Below are 12,968 nucleotides of genomic sequence, written 5' to 3' on the forward strand. Positions count from 1 at the left end.
TTCAGCCTGGAATGGGGGCAATTAAGAGGGATCCCTATTTGAGGAGGGGGCTTCAGCCTGGGAGGGGGCAATAGAGAAGGCTCCTAATTTGGGGAGGGGGTTGCAGCTATTATGGGGAGGGGGTCTATTAGGTTGTGTTGAACCACTGGCTTCTTTAAAGGGAGGGGGGGTCTTTCCGGGGTCTGATGGGGCGAAGGGAGGGGGGCTGTCCTGCTCCTAAGGGGCGGGGCTTAGGGGCTGGGGGCTCCCGGGGGCGGGGCTTCCGCCCACAGGGGGCGGGGCTTGAGCGGGGAGGCTCGAGGGGAGGCTCTCTGGGGGAGGCGCTGCTCCCTTTCTTTCGGGGAGGGGGTCGAAAAGACGGGGTGCAGGAGAGTGGGGGGGCTCTACGCCTGTGGGGGGGCCAGGAGGGAGGGGGGAGCGTGCGTCGCCTCGCCCCCCACCCAGCGGCACAAGACCGGAAGTCGGAGCTGGGGGACGAGCGAGTGTGCGAGGGAGCGGGCAAAAGGAAGCAGCCAGGCCGGAAGTGCCCGCCTCCTCCTCCTCCTCCCCCCCCTCCCTCCGACCTATCGCCGCTCGAGGACGGCGGTGAGCGACAGGCGCCCTCCCGGCGGGCCAATGAGGGAGAGGCGGGGCGGGGAAAAAAAGGGGGAAAGCATCTGAGATGCCAGTGGGAGGAGGACGTAGACTTAGAAAAAGGTCAAGGGGGGGCAGCACTCATCGTCGGGAGGTCGCTTTCGGGTTAATTTTCACCCTCTAGAATCGAGATTTCATTCTTAAAGCCCCGCTTAACACTCGAATACATCGCACCGCCTTGCAGGCGGATAGGCTGTATCCACAGCGGATAGCAATACAGTGAGAATAGGGAAGCCTATCCCCAAGCTGGTGTACGAACGAGCACAGGGGGTTCTCTTCACGTTTCGTAGCTCTGTGGAGCTCCGGCATGTCTCCCTCGCGCGTGCGCCTTAGGCACCCGTGTGTCTCGCTCTTTTGGGGGGGAGGGTAGCGCCCCGACAGCGCTCCCCCGCTCCAGCCCGCGCATGCGCCGTTCCGTCCTCTGGGCTTTCCCCTCCTTTCGAGGCGCAGTTATCCCGCAATAAGAGGCCCGCTTTGCAATCGCCCCGCATCCTGACCCAGGGGGCGGCCTGACCCCGCGCCCCTCCCCCTTCCAGCAGTGTGCCTATTCTCACAACCGCTGTGAAAGCCGGGGGTTCCTGCGTGTCAAGCAGGCACGTGTGCACGCGCCCTCTGCAATAATTCCCCCCATTAATTATCAATGCAATTCATACTCGGCTCGCTGCATAAATGACCCCGAGGTTTTGCAATAAAATGTATAAAGTGTTGCGTGTTTGTATTCTTGTGCACCCAAAGAGAAATCAAACTTGGCCAAGAAGCCTATTCCATTTTTCTATTCTATATTCTATTCTATATATTCTATTATTATTTCCTATGTTATTCTATGTAAAGTTCCCTATACTATATTATATTACAACAATTCTATTTTTCTATTCTTACTTTCTATATTCTGTTCTATATTGTATTATTTTCTATATTTAAACAGTAACAGAGTTGGAAGGGTCCTTGGGGGTCATCTAGTCCAACCCCCTGCTCACGCAGGATACCTGTGCTAGGGATTTGAACCGCTGAACTGCCGACTTTTCTGATTGACAAGCTCAGTGTCTTAGTCACTGAGCCACCTTGTCAGGGCATTATTATTCTATTCTATATATTATTCTATTGTTATTTCCTATTCTATATTCTATTCTGTATATTCTATTATTATTTCCTATTCTATTTTTCTATTCTATATTCTATTCTCTTATCCTATTATTTTCTATACTATTCTATTATTTCCTATTATTTCCTATTCTATATTCTATTCTATTCTACATTCTATCTATATGTTCTATTTCTCTATTCTGTATTATTCTATTATTTTCTAATTTATTCTATTCTATTATTTCCTATTCTATTCTATTTTATATTTATATTCTATTTTTCTATTCTATTACTTTCTATATTCTGTTCTATATTGTATTATTTTCTATATTATTCTATTGCTATTTCCCATTCTATATTCTATTCTATATATTCTATTATTATTTCCTAGTCTATTTTCTTTTCTATAGTCTATTCTCTTATCCTATTATTTTCTATATTATTCTATTATTTCCTATTATTTCCTATTCTATATTCTATTCTATTCTACATTCTATATGTTCTATTCTATTTCTCTATTATTCTATTCTATTATTTTCTATGTTATTCTATTATTTCCTATTCTATTCTATTTTATATTTATATTCTATTTTTCTATTCTATTACTTTCTATATTCTGTTCTACATTGTATTATTTTCTATATTATTCTATTGCTATTTCCCATTCTATATTCTATTCTATATTCTATTCTATATATTCTATTATTATTTCCTAGTCTATTTTCTTATTCTATAGTCTATTATCCTATTATTTTCTATATTATTCTATTATTTCCTATTCTATATTCTATTCTGTTCTATTCTACGTTCTGTCTATATATTCTATTTCTCTATTCTCTTATTCTATTCTCTTATTTTCTATGTTATTCTATTATGTCCTATTCTATAGTTATTCTATTTTATATTTATATATGCAAATGTATGTTTGTTGATGTATGTGTATATATGTGGGTGTATATATGGTTGTGTGGGGGGGGGTCTAACACACACACACACACACTCACATAAATACACATATATATACAGATGTGCCTATATTTGCACAAGGTGGAGGAAAACTATCCACATTCATAGCCATCAGCTGGACTTCAATTAGTGGCCAAAGTTATAATGGCATTGACCATTTTTCACACTTAACGACCGTTGCGGCATCCCCGTGGTCACCTGATCAAACTTCGACAATGGCCGCAGGGTCCCATAATCCCTCTTTAGCAATTTTACGACAAGCCTAGTCAACATGGAAGCGGGATTCGCTTTAACGGCGAGCCAGGCCGTTAAATGGGGCAAAACTCACTTAATGGTCTATCTTAGAAACGAAACTTTGAGCTCGCTCCTTGTCATAAGTCAAGGCATTATGATTTGCTGTTTTGTTAGTTTTTAATCTTCCTTTTTTTTTTTTAATCTTTCCTGCTGTCTGATTTATCTCTGATAGCCTTGGACGTCTCTTTTTTTAAAAAAGAACATTTATTTTCTTGAAAAGAACATCTAGATTTATGTTTCAAATAAACAAACATATTTTAGAAAGGAGGGGAAAAAAGGAAACTTGAAAGTAATTATTCTGACTAACGAAACCAATTCGAAAGAGGATTTTCTTGGATGAGAAATATATGAAATCCCTTTTTAAAAAAAACCAAATAATTTCAGAATATTTCCAGGTGGTTTAATGTGCCTTTCCAATTTCTGGCCAAATCAAAGGCTCATAAAATTACGATGCCTTTGGAGAATACGTCAAAAAGATAAATGATGAACCTTTTGTCGCTTAAAAATGCAGCCACAAATATCTAACCTAGCTTTTCTTTTTTTTAAGCGTGATTTGTAGCCGTTGAAAAATACGGCCGAGGGTTTCATTACACCGGGGAAATAAATCTTATTTTCAGAGAGGCTAAAAAGTAATGCAATTAGGAACAGCCTGGAGGAAATAAAAAAACAAAAAGATCATTTAATTATCCTTTTTCCTCCGACACAGAATAGCCATCCTTTAAATATATATATATGTATTTAAGGCAACAGTAAAAATATTGGGTTTCTGCCTGGATGGTCTCTTGTGACGAGCCAAAGGACAGAGAATGGAAGTAGTGATCTTCCTCCCACATTTGGGCATACTGGGGGTTGTAAAAATCTAATATGTATGTATGTATGTATGTATGTATGTATATATAGCAAAACAGGACATTGTAAATGTATCTTTAAAAAAAGCAAATGAATTCAGCTAAGATTGCTTTTTCGGGTGCGCAAATGCTAATGTGATTTGGGATATGTTGGTTAAGAGAAGAGAGAGAATTAAACCAAGGTTTAAAATCAGGTGAATTTAAGTGTCTCTCAACGGGGAAGGATTTTTTTTTTTTTAAGGAAGCCCAGAAGGCACCGCCGTGAAACGGGAGGGAGGGAAGGATGGACGTTCACAAAGTTGTGAACGTTGAAAAACAACAGCCCGTACAGGTAGTCCTCGACCTTACGACCACAGTTGAGCCCCGCATTTCTGTGGCTAAGCGAGACATCGGTTTAAAAAAATTTCGTTTACGACTCATCTTGCCACCGTTGTTAAGGGAATCACTGCCGTTGTTGAGTTAGTCACGCGGTCATTAAGTAAATTGAGACTTTGCTCGTCGAAAGGTCGCAAAAGGGGAATCGCGTGACCCTGGGGACGATGATGCAACCGTCATAAATACGAATCAGCTATCAAACATCTGAATTTAGACCACGGGGTCGTAAGTGTGAAAAGGTCGTAAGAGTGAACAACAGTCATAAGTCCCCTTTTTTTCAGTGCCGTGGTAACTTCAAACAGTCGCTAAACGAACTCTCGTACGGCATATACGCAATTTCCCCCATTCTTTGAAATCTACCGGCCGCCATTTTACCTCTTCCGATTCAACGTTCAGTTTTGCAAAAGCAGCAACCGGGATTTTGGAGCATGTGCAGAGTGCCACGCCGGCACAGAAGCATAAATGAGAAGGGGGCTTCCGGAGCTTCAACACAAGACAAAGACCCTCTTTGACCTTCCTGGAGCGTCACGCTGACCAAAAATAAAACAGGGAGTTGACTTATATACATTCCGTTTATTGTAAAATCTGCAGATTCCGGGAACCTGCAGGTGTGTGTGTCTGTGTGTACACACAGATAACTGTCACAAGAGTTGTGTAGCGTCCGGGCCTCCCTTAATTACGACTCTGAGTCGACCACAGACGTTCCAATTATCCAACATTCCTAGAAAAGATGAGAAGGTGGCCCGTAAAAGTGATGGAGCTTTAGTCAACTTCTCCAGAACTTCTCATCATACAAGGAGAGGAGAAGGCCTCTTTCCTGGTCGTCTCTTGATCATCTCCTGATCTACCCAACCTTTGGACCTGGGGACCAGATTTGCAGGGTGATGAAGAAGCGAAAGGAAGTGGGGGGCAGGGGAACAAGGATAGTCCTCTGAGGTCCATCCATGGTGCCCTCAACTCCAAGCCAATAGGTTCTTTGAAGAAAGTCTCGGGTGAGGTGGATCTCCTTGAAGGAAGCAGGAGTTAAGTGGTCTTCTCCATCTTCTCATCACCCACGGGTGCTGCTGACCCGCTCGCCCGTCAACCAGTACGTCCGGAGTTTACCCTTGCCCTGTGAGGAGGAAAGAGACGGAGGACAGAAGATCCATCAGAATTCAGGAAGAAGATGCCTCCAGAGCCATCGGCCACCCAGTAACTCAGGCACCCGGATGCAGGGAGGACCTTCAACCCCACACATGCCCTCCTCACCTTCATCTCGATGTCTCCTCGGAGGTCCAGTTCGAAGCATCCAAACTCCTCGAGGATCGTTTTGGTGGCCGACGATAAGTGGATCTTCAAAGCTGGAATGAGCAGAGGATTAGAACATCTGGATTAGAAGGACTGAAGTGGAGAAAGGGAGCAGAGATGGAGACTAGGAGGCCATCCCAGCAAGACCGGGGAAGTTGAAGAAGTCCTGAAGGATGAGTGTTATGTTACATGGATACAACTATGAAGGAGATGGCCTCAGTTGGTTCTTCTCAAGATGTTCTCGCTTCACCTGGTCCTTGTAGAAGTATCTTGCTTCAACAGGCTTGGTAGAAATTGTTCCTCAACCAAGTAGCCTCAAAGCCTTCTCCTAGGTCAGTTATTCCACCATCTCCTTAACTACCTACAAGCATCCAGGTGGCATAGGGCACTTCAACCATCCATCCCGTTCCTCACCTTCTTCCTTCTTCTCCCAAAACTACTTACCTTCACCGTTGGATTCCATGCGCGAAGCCGTGTTCACCGTGTCTCCAAAGAGACAGTAACGAGGCATCTTCAAGCCCACAACTCCTGCGCAGACTGGACCTTGAGGGAGAAAAACCGATGGGTCAGTGAAAGATCAACGAGATGGCTTCCAACCACGATTCCTTGGCCTGATTATAAGGACAGGTCTTGAAACCACAATATTCAGATCTAACCAGGAATAATAGTGGGATTCTTCCCCCTCCTCCCCCTATCCTGGCTTGTGAAGGATCTGGTTCTAAAAGTCGGTTTCAGAGGTGAACGGAACAAGAACTTGTGAGAATTCAAGTGCTGATTCTTCTAGACCACGATTTAGATATCTGGGGAGCCATCAAACCCTGATTGGTGGCTATTTCTCCTTGTTTCCTCCCTTCCCTGAGAATCCTCTGCCAGTGGACAGTGAGGAGGTTGGGGAGGAAGATGGGCCAGTCCTGGAGTCTGGAGAAGACTCTGAGGAGGGCTCTGTGTCGGAGGCAGAGAGGGGGCCAGGGCCGCCTGACAGCTATCAGCTGCCTTCGGAGTCAGACATCAGTGAGGCAGAAGAACAGCTGGAGCCTGTTCCCAGTGTGCGCATGCACAGAGTTGCCAGACACAAAGGGAAGATCTAAAGAACAGGGGTTGACTTGGGAGGAAGGCCACAGGTGGACGATGAATGGCCCCTCCCAGAGGAAATAAAAGAGGAGTGAAAGGGGAGTGGAGTTTGCAAGAGAGACCATTAATTCGCTTAATTGGTTCGTGACTCTCCAAGACTCCTGGCCAAGTTCTGCAGAGATCGGCCTGGCATCTCTCCAAGCCTGATAAGGTCTGTGACCGTAAATCCTCCTTCGAAAGACTTTGCTGGATGGGAAGGAGCAGAATTCACAGTCAATTAATAAAAAGGGTTTTTTTGTCGGGACAACAAGGAGTTTGCTTCAGGCTCTCGGGAAGCCTCGCTCAGAACAAAACCGCCATTCAAAGTCACATCCCCGAGGTGTCGATGCGGGAGAAATCACAACATGGAAACCACAGATTCCCCGTCATTTCATAGTCAACCTTTGTCAAAAGCCGCTCAACGTTTGGAGTCTTGACCGAGTACATCGGATCTAGCGACTTCGGGAGCACCCTAATTGCACGATCTATCTCCCGGAGTCTTACACCCTTGCTTGGGTTTGTGATAAGAAGCTCTCACCACTATGGATGCCGATCCTCAACTTCAGTTGCTGCTCAGGGCGGTGGTGGATTTTGAAGTTGCGGACGGCCTCCAGGAGCGCCAGGGACATGCGGGAAATCTCGCGGGCGTGCAGTCGGCCGTTGCGAACCGGTAACCCGGACACCACCATGTAGGCGTCCCCGATGGTCTCCACCTAGACAAAGACCAAAGAAGCGTGGTTCTCATGGGGGTTGGCAGACTTCAACTCCCAGAATTCCAGGGTTGTGGAAGTTGAACGCCACAGGTTGGCGCTGGGGAATTCTGGGAGTTTAAGTCCACACTTCTTAGAGATGTTCCTAACATGACAAAATGATTTTTAATATCTCTATCTCTATCTCTATCTCTATCTCTATCTCTATCTCTATCTCTATCTCTATCTCTATCTCTATCTCTATCTCTATATCTATCTATCTATCTATCTATCTATCTATCATCTATCTATCTATCTATCTATCTATCTATCATCTATCTATCTATCTATCTATCTATCATCTATCTTATCTATCTATCTATCTATCTATCTATCATCTATCTTATCTATCTATCTATCTATCTATCTATCTATCTATAATCTATCTATCTATCTATCATCTATCTTATCTATCTATCTATCTATCTATCTATCTATCTATCTATCTATCTATATATATATATATATATATATGTGAGTACACCAACCAGAAGATAGGATGAGGTTCAACCATCAATAGAAAATAGAGGAAGATGAACAGAGAGACAGGCATGATGGATGGGTAATAGATAATAGGAGGGAGGGAGGAAACATAGATAAGAGATAAGAGACCAGATGGATGGATGGATGGATGGATGGATGGATGGATGGATGGATGGATGGATGGGGATTATGATGGATAGATAAGGAGAAAGGTGGATGGATGGGTAGATGATATAGGGAAGGAAGGAAGGAAGGAAGGAAGGAAGGAAGGAAGGAAAACATAGATAAGAGATAAGAGAACAGATGGATGGAGATGGTGATGGATAGATAAGGAGAAAGGTGGATGGATGAGTAGATGGTAGACAGAGATAGGGAAAGAAGGAAGGAGGGAAGGAAGGAAGGAAAACATAGATAATAAATAAGATTGGACGGATGGAGATTATGATGGATAGGAGACAGACAGACAAGACAGAAGAGTCCTCACCTTGTAGACATCAAAGTTATCAATGATTGCATCGAAACAGGTGTATAAGTCATTCAGCAAAGCCACCACCTGGGAAAATGAAACATGGGGGGGGGGGGAGTAAACCAGGAAGTGACCAAGATTGCTGGAACAGACCAGGGTCTCTTCAACAGGATGACATTGCCACCCTTCCCAAAGGAAGAAACACAAGATCTGCGGGATGGTGTCAAGCCCACTAGGGGCTTGGCCGGAGCCTTGACCAGCTCTTGTGAGTCCTCCCTGCGCTACCACCACCCCCCGGGCTCACCTGCATGGGCGTACTCTCGGCCGACAGAGCGGTGAACCCCACGATGTCGCTGAAGTAGATGGTGACGCTGTCGAAGGCCTCGGCCTGCACCGTCTCCCCCCGTTTCAGCTGCTCGGCCACCGAGCTGGCGGGGAAGGGTACAACATCACGCCCACGAGTTAATTCGGGGGGCCGGCATGAAGTCAGAAAGGCTTCACATCCTGGCTCGGCTGGGGCTGACCGAGGTCTGGCCTCCGGGGACAGAGTTTTGGGGGGTATCAAGGTGTGGCGTGGATCGGTTGGTGTCCCCTGCCGCACCACTCTGTCCTCCCCCTCTCACCTTGGCATCTCTGGGCATCCCCCCCCCCTCCTTATTCCTCCCCTCCCATTCCAGACCATTGGGAGTTTTCCCACGGCTGGGCGTGAAAAATAAAGGAAGGGCGGGGAGAGAGAGAGGGTCCCTCCCTGGTGAGACGGTCGGCACATACATTTTAATAAACGAACAAATGCATCTTAATTCATGCACCGGTGGAACAAGTTGCCTCCAGAAGTTGTAAATGCTCCAACAACTGGGAGTTTTTAAGAAGGGTAGATAATCATTTGTCTGAAATGGTATAGTTTTTCCTGCCTAAGCAGGGGGTTGAACTAGAAGACCTCCAAGGTCCCTTCCAGCTCTGTTATTCTATTCTATTGTATTCTCCAATATTTATTCTATTCTATTCTATTCTATTTCATCTCCAATTTTATTCTGTTCTATTACATCTCCAATTCTATTCTATTCCATCTATTCTATTCTATTCTCCAATATCCTATTCAATTCTATTCTCCAATATCCTATTCTATTCCATCTTCTATTCTCCAATATTTATTCTATTCTATTCCATCTCCAATTCTATTCTATTCCATCTCCTACTCTATTCTATTCTCCAATATTATATTATATTCTCCAATATTATATTATATTATATTCTCCAATATGCTTTTCTTTTCTATTCTATTCTATTCTCCAATATTATATTCTCCAATATTCATTCTATTCTAGTCTAGTCTAGTCTCCAATATTCTATTCTATTCCATCTCCTACTCTATTCTCCAATATTTATTCTATTCTATTCCATCTCCAATTCTATACTATTCTATTCTCCAATATTCTATTCTATTCTCCAATATTCTATTCTATTCTATAATATTCTATAATATTCTATTCTCCAATATTCTATTCTATTCTATTCTCCAATATTCTATTCTATTCTCTTCTATTCCATCTCCTATTCTATTCTCCAATATTTATTCTATTCTATTCCATCTCCAATTCTATTCTATTCTACTCTATTCCATCTCCTATTCTCTTCTTTTCTCCAACATTGTTCTATTCCTATTCCATTCCATTCTATTCTAAATCTTGAAGGATTCGTTGGGCGAATGGAAGCTGGCAGGCTGGGGAGAAAGGGAGATTATCCAGCCTGAGAGGATCTCCTCTTCCCTTTAACTCTCTTCCAAAAAAAAAAACCTCAACAGAAAGGAAGGCTCATCCCACCCGCCTCATAGTCAAAGTTTGTCAAGCCAAAAATCTGTCTCGCTGCAGAGTCGAAGAATCCAAGGCCCCGGGGGCTGTCGCCGCAACCTCTGGCATGCAAAGGTAGACTGCTCCTGTCCAGGAAGGCTCTACTGTAAGATGCCGGGGGAGAAGTGGACTTACTGGGGTAAGATCTGGTACAGGAGGGCCTCCGCTTTGCGCTTCTCCTCCAGGTAGGCCTGGGTCCGTTCCTCCACCAGCTCTTCCAAATTGTTGGCGTACTGCTCCATCCGCGACAGCAGTGTATCCAAGAGGTTAGAGCTGCTTTCCCTGCCATCGAACATTCAGAGGCTGAAGCCAAGCCAAGTTTCTAGTCCACTCTGTCCCAGGTCTGGGAATTGAGCCAACTCTCGCCTCACCGGGTCTCCCCAGATGACCCTCTTGGTCTTCAAAACCCGCCAGGAAATCCCGCCCAGCCCGTCCTGTCCCCTCTCCCACGTTGCGTTCTACCTGTTGAACTTCCGCAGCATTCCTTTGATGTGCTGAAAATCGGGGCGCTCTTGCGGGTCCTCAGCCCAGCACCTCTGCATCAGATGGACCACCTCCTCCAAATTGGAGGGCAGATTCGTCGAGGGGCGAAAGGGAGGCTGTTCCCCGCTCATGACACGCTTGATAATCTCTGCAAAGGGCCAAAGAATGGGAGGGCAGGGAAATGGAGGGCATTAGGAGATGCCTGGGTGGGGCCACAGGGTGGAGAAAAAGGATGCAGGGACATTGTCCCACATTTTAGGGAAAAAAATGCACAGGTTTTGCCCACCATTCCAAAGTAGATGTTGCATCCCGTGAAAAATGAGGACAGATTTCATGGACAAATTTTAGATTTTCTGCGAGAACGAGGATAAAACGAGGACAGATTACATGGACAAATGTTAGATTTTCCGTGAGAAACGAGGAGAAAAATTAGGACAGATTACATGGACAAATTTTAGATTTTCCACGAGATATTAGGATAAAACAAGAACAGATTACACGGACAAATTTTAGATTTTCCGCGAGAAACGAGGAGAAAAACCGGGACAGATCACCTGGACAAATTTTAGATTTTCCGCGAGAAACGAGGAGAAAAACCGGGACAGATTACCGGACAAATTTTATATCTTATGTAAGAAATGAGGATAGGTTACGTGGACAGGTTTTAGATTTCCTGCGAGAAACGAAGCTAGAAACAAGGATAAATTATACCGACAGATTTTAGATTTTCTTTTTCCTTCTCACCTTTGGGACTCAGATCCACCCCTTCCACATAGAAGACGCTGTTGCGCAGGGCAATTTCTTGCAAAATGATGCCAAAGCTGTAGACGTCTCCTTTTTGAGTTCCCGGACAGTTGCTGGGGCCCAACCGCAAGAGCTCGGGAGCCGTCCAGAGTTTCTCTAAAGAAACGTGGAATTTGGATCAGACGGGGCTAAAGACCCATCGATCTTAGCAGGTAAATTTACAGGAAGTCCTCGATTTATGAGTAGTTGCACAGCGACTGTCCGAAGTCACAACAAAAAAGGACTTCCGGTCAATCCACGTACACTATCGCAGCATCCCCACAGTCACGGGGTCTAAATCTGGGGTTTTGACAAGCCTCGTATTCCCGCTGAGCCCTCCGAGAGCAACTCACTGGCAAACAGGGCGTGTGAGTCATCCATCTCGGGCGCCTGGTGGAAGCTCTCCAGCCCGTAATCGGTGATCTTCAGCACGAAACGGCTGTCGACCACGCAGTTGGAGGACTTCAGGTTGCCGTGGTAGGCAATCACGCTGTGGTGCAGGAAAAGCATCCCCTTGAAGCCGAGAGAAGACGGACGGGAGCAAGAAAGGAGAGGATAGATCATCAGGGAGGGGAGGGCGCAGGGACTCCCCGCTCGATTGTCCTGAGCCAAATTTGTCTAAATTGGAGGGGGGGGTGGTTTGGAGTTCAGGTGGATATCAGAGGACAGAAGAAGGAGTGGTGTGGTGGCCTAGAGCTCTGGCTCCACAACCAGGAGGCTGTGAGTTCAATCCTAGGTAGAGGCAATTATTTCTCTCTGGGCACACTGAGAATATATCTGCTGAACAAAACTCCACTGTGGTGACGGGAAGAGCATCCGGCCAGTAAAAACACCCTTCTGGTTGCATTCAGTTGCCCAGACTCCACCCCGCGAGGGATTGTGGGGTCATTAAAAATTATGACGATCAGAGGACATAATAATGGCAAATGACTTTCCGTCTAAGTCTAAAAACCTCTTTTTTCATCCTTCAGTTACCTTGACAATGTCGTTGGTGAGCGAATAGCGGAACATCCAGTCCAAGGTGATGCTGTCATTCTCCAGGATGTCCTAAACGGATGCAGGGAGAACAACATGGGCTTACAAGTAATTTCAAAGGAGTTTTCTCCTTCCTTTCAACTTATAACTATAACTATGCTTATAACTATTTACTGGAGTTCCTTGGATGGATGGATGGATGGATGGATGGATGGATGGATGGATGGATGGATGGATAGATAGATAGATAGATAGATAGATAGATAGATAGATAGAGATAGCGATAGATAGATGATAGAAAGAAAGAAAGAAAGAAAGAAAGAAAGAAAGAAAGAAAGAAATATAGGATATAGATGGATATAGAGGATAGATGTATGTATGTATGGATAGATAGGATAGATGGAGATAGATAGATAGATAGATAGATAGATAGATAGATAGATAGATAGAGATAAAGAGAGAGACATAAAGAGAGAGAGAGAGACATAAAGAGAGAGAGAGAGAGAGAGAATAGATGATAGATATACAGATGATGATGGATAAATAGAGAGATACAGATAGATAAAATATGGAGATAGATAGATAG

At 44.7% G+C, this 12,968-nt stretch overlaps 1 protein-coding gene across 2 annotated transcripts in view; it reads right to left on the minus strand.

Annotated features, from left to right (window-relative positions):
• Window positions 1-4,752: 4,752 nt before the first annotated feature.
• NPR1 (natriuretic peptide receptor 1) overlaps window positions 4,753-12,968 on the minus strand; it is a 37,396-nt gene continuing 29,180 nt past the window's right edge. For both annotated transcript variants that reach the window (XM_032234002.1, XM_032234001.1), the window contains exons 12-22: window positions 12,383-12,454; window positions 11,761-11,920; window positions 11,369-11,524; window positions 10,604-10,772; window positions 10,277-10,423; window positions 8,599-8,722; window positions 8,313-8,381; window positions 7,135-7,309; window positions 5,931-6,029; window positions 5,448-5,539; window positions 4,753-5,310 (exon numbers count right to left, since the gene is read on the minus strand). In XM_032234002.1, the coding sequence (XP_032089893.1) occupies window positions 5,248-5,310; window positions 5,448-5,539; window positions 5,931-6,029; window positions 7,135-7,309; window positions 8,313-8,381; window positions 8,599-8,722; window positions 10,277-10,423; window positions 10,604-10,772; window positions 11,369-11,524; window positions 11,761-11,920; window positions 12,383-12,454 (1,326 nt within the window). In that variant the 3' untranslated portion in view covers window positions 4,753-5,247. The remainder of the gene's footprint in view (window positions 5,311-5,447; window positions 5,540-5,930; window positions 6,030-7,134; window positions 7,310-8,312; window positions 8,382-8,598; window positions 8,723-10,276; window positions 10,424-10,603; window positions 10,773-11,368; window positions 11,525-11,760; window positions 11,921-12,382; window positions 12,455-12,968) is intronic.

Source organism: Thamnophis elegans, chromosome 17 (assembly GCF_009769535.1).
Source record: "Thamnophis elegans isolate rThaEle1 chromosome 17, rThaEle1.pri, whole genome shotgun sequence".
NCBI classification, from domain to species: Eukaryota; Metazoa; Chordata; class Lepidosauria; order Squamata; family Colubridae; genus Thamnophis; species Thamnophis elegans.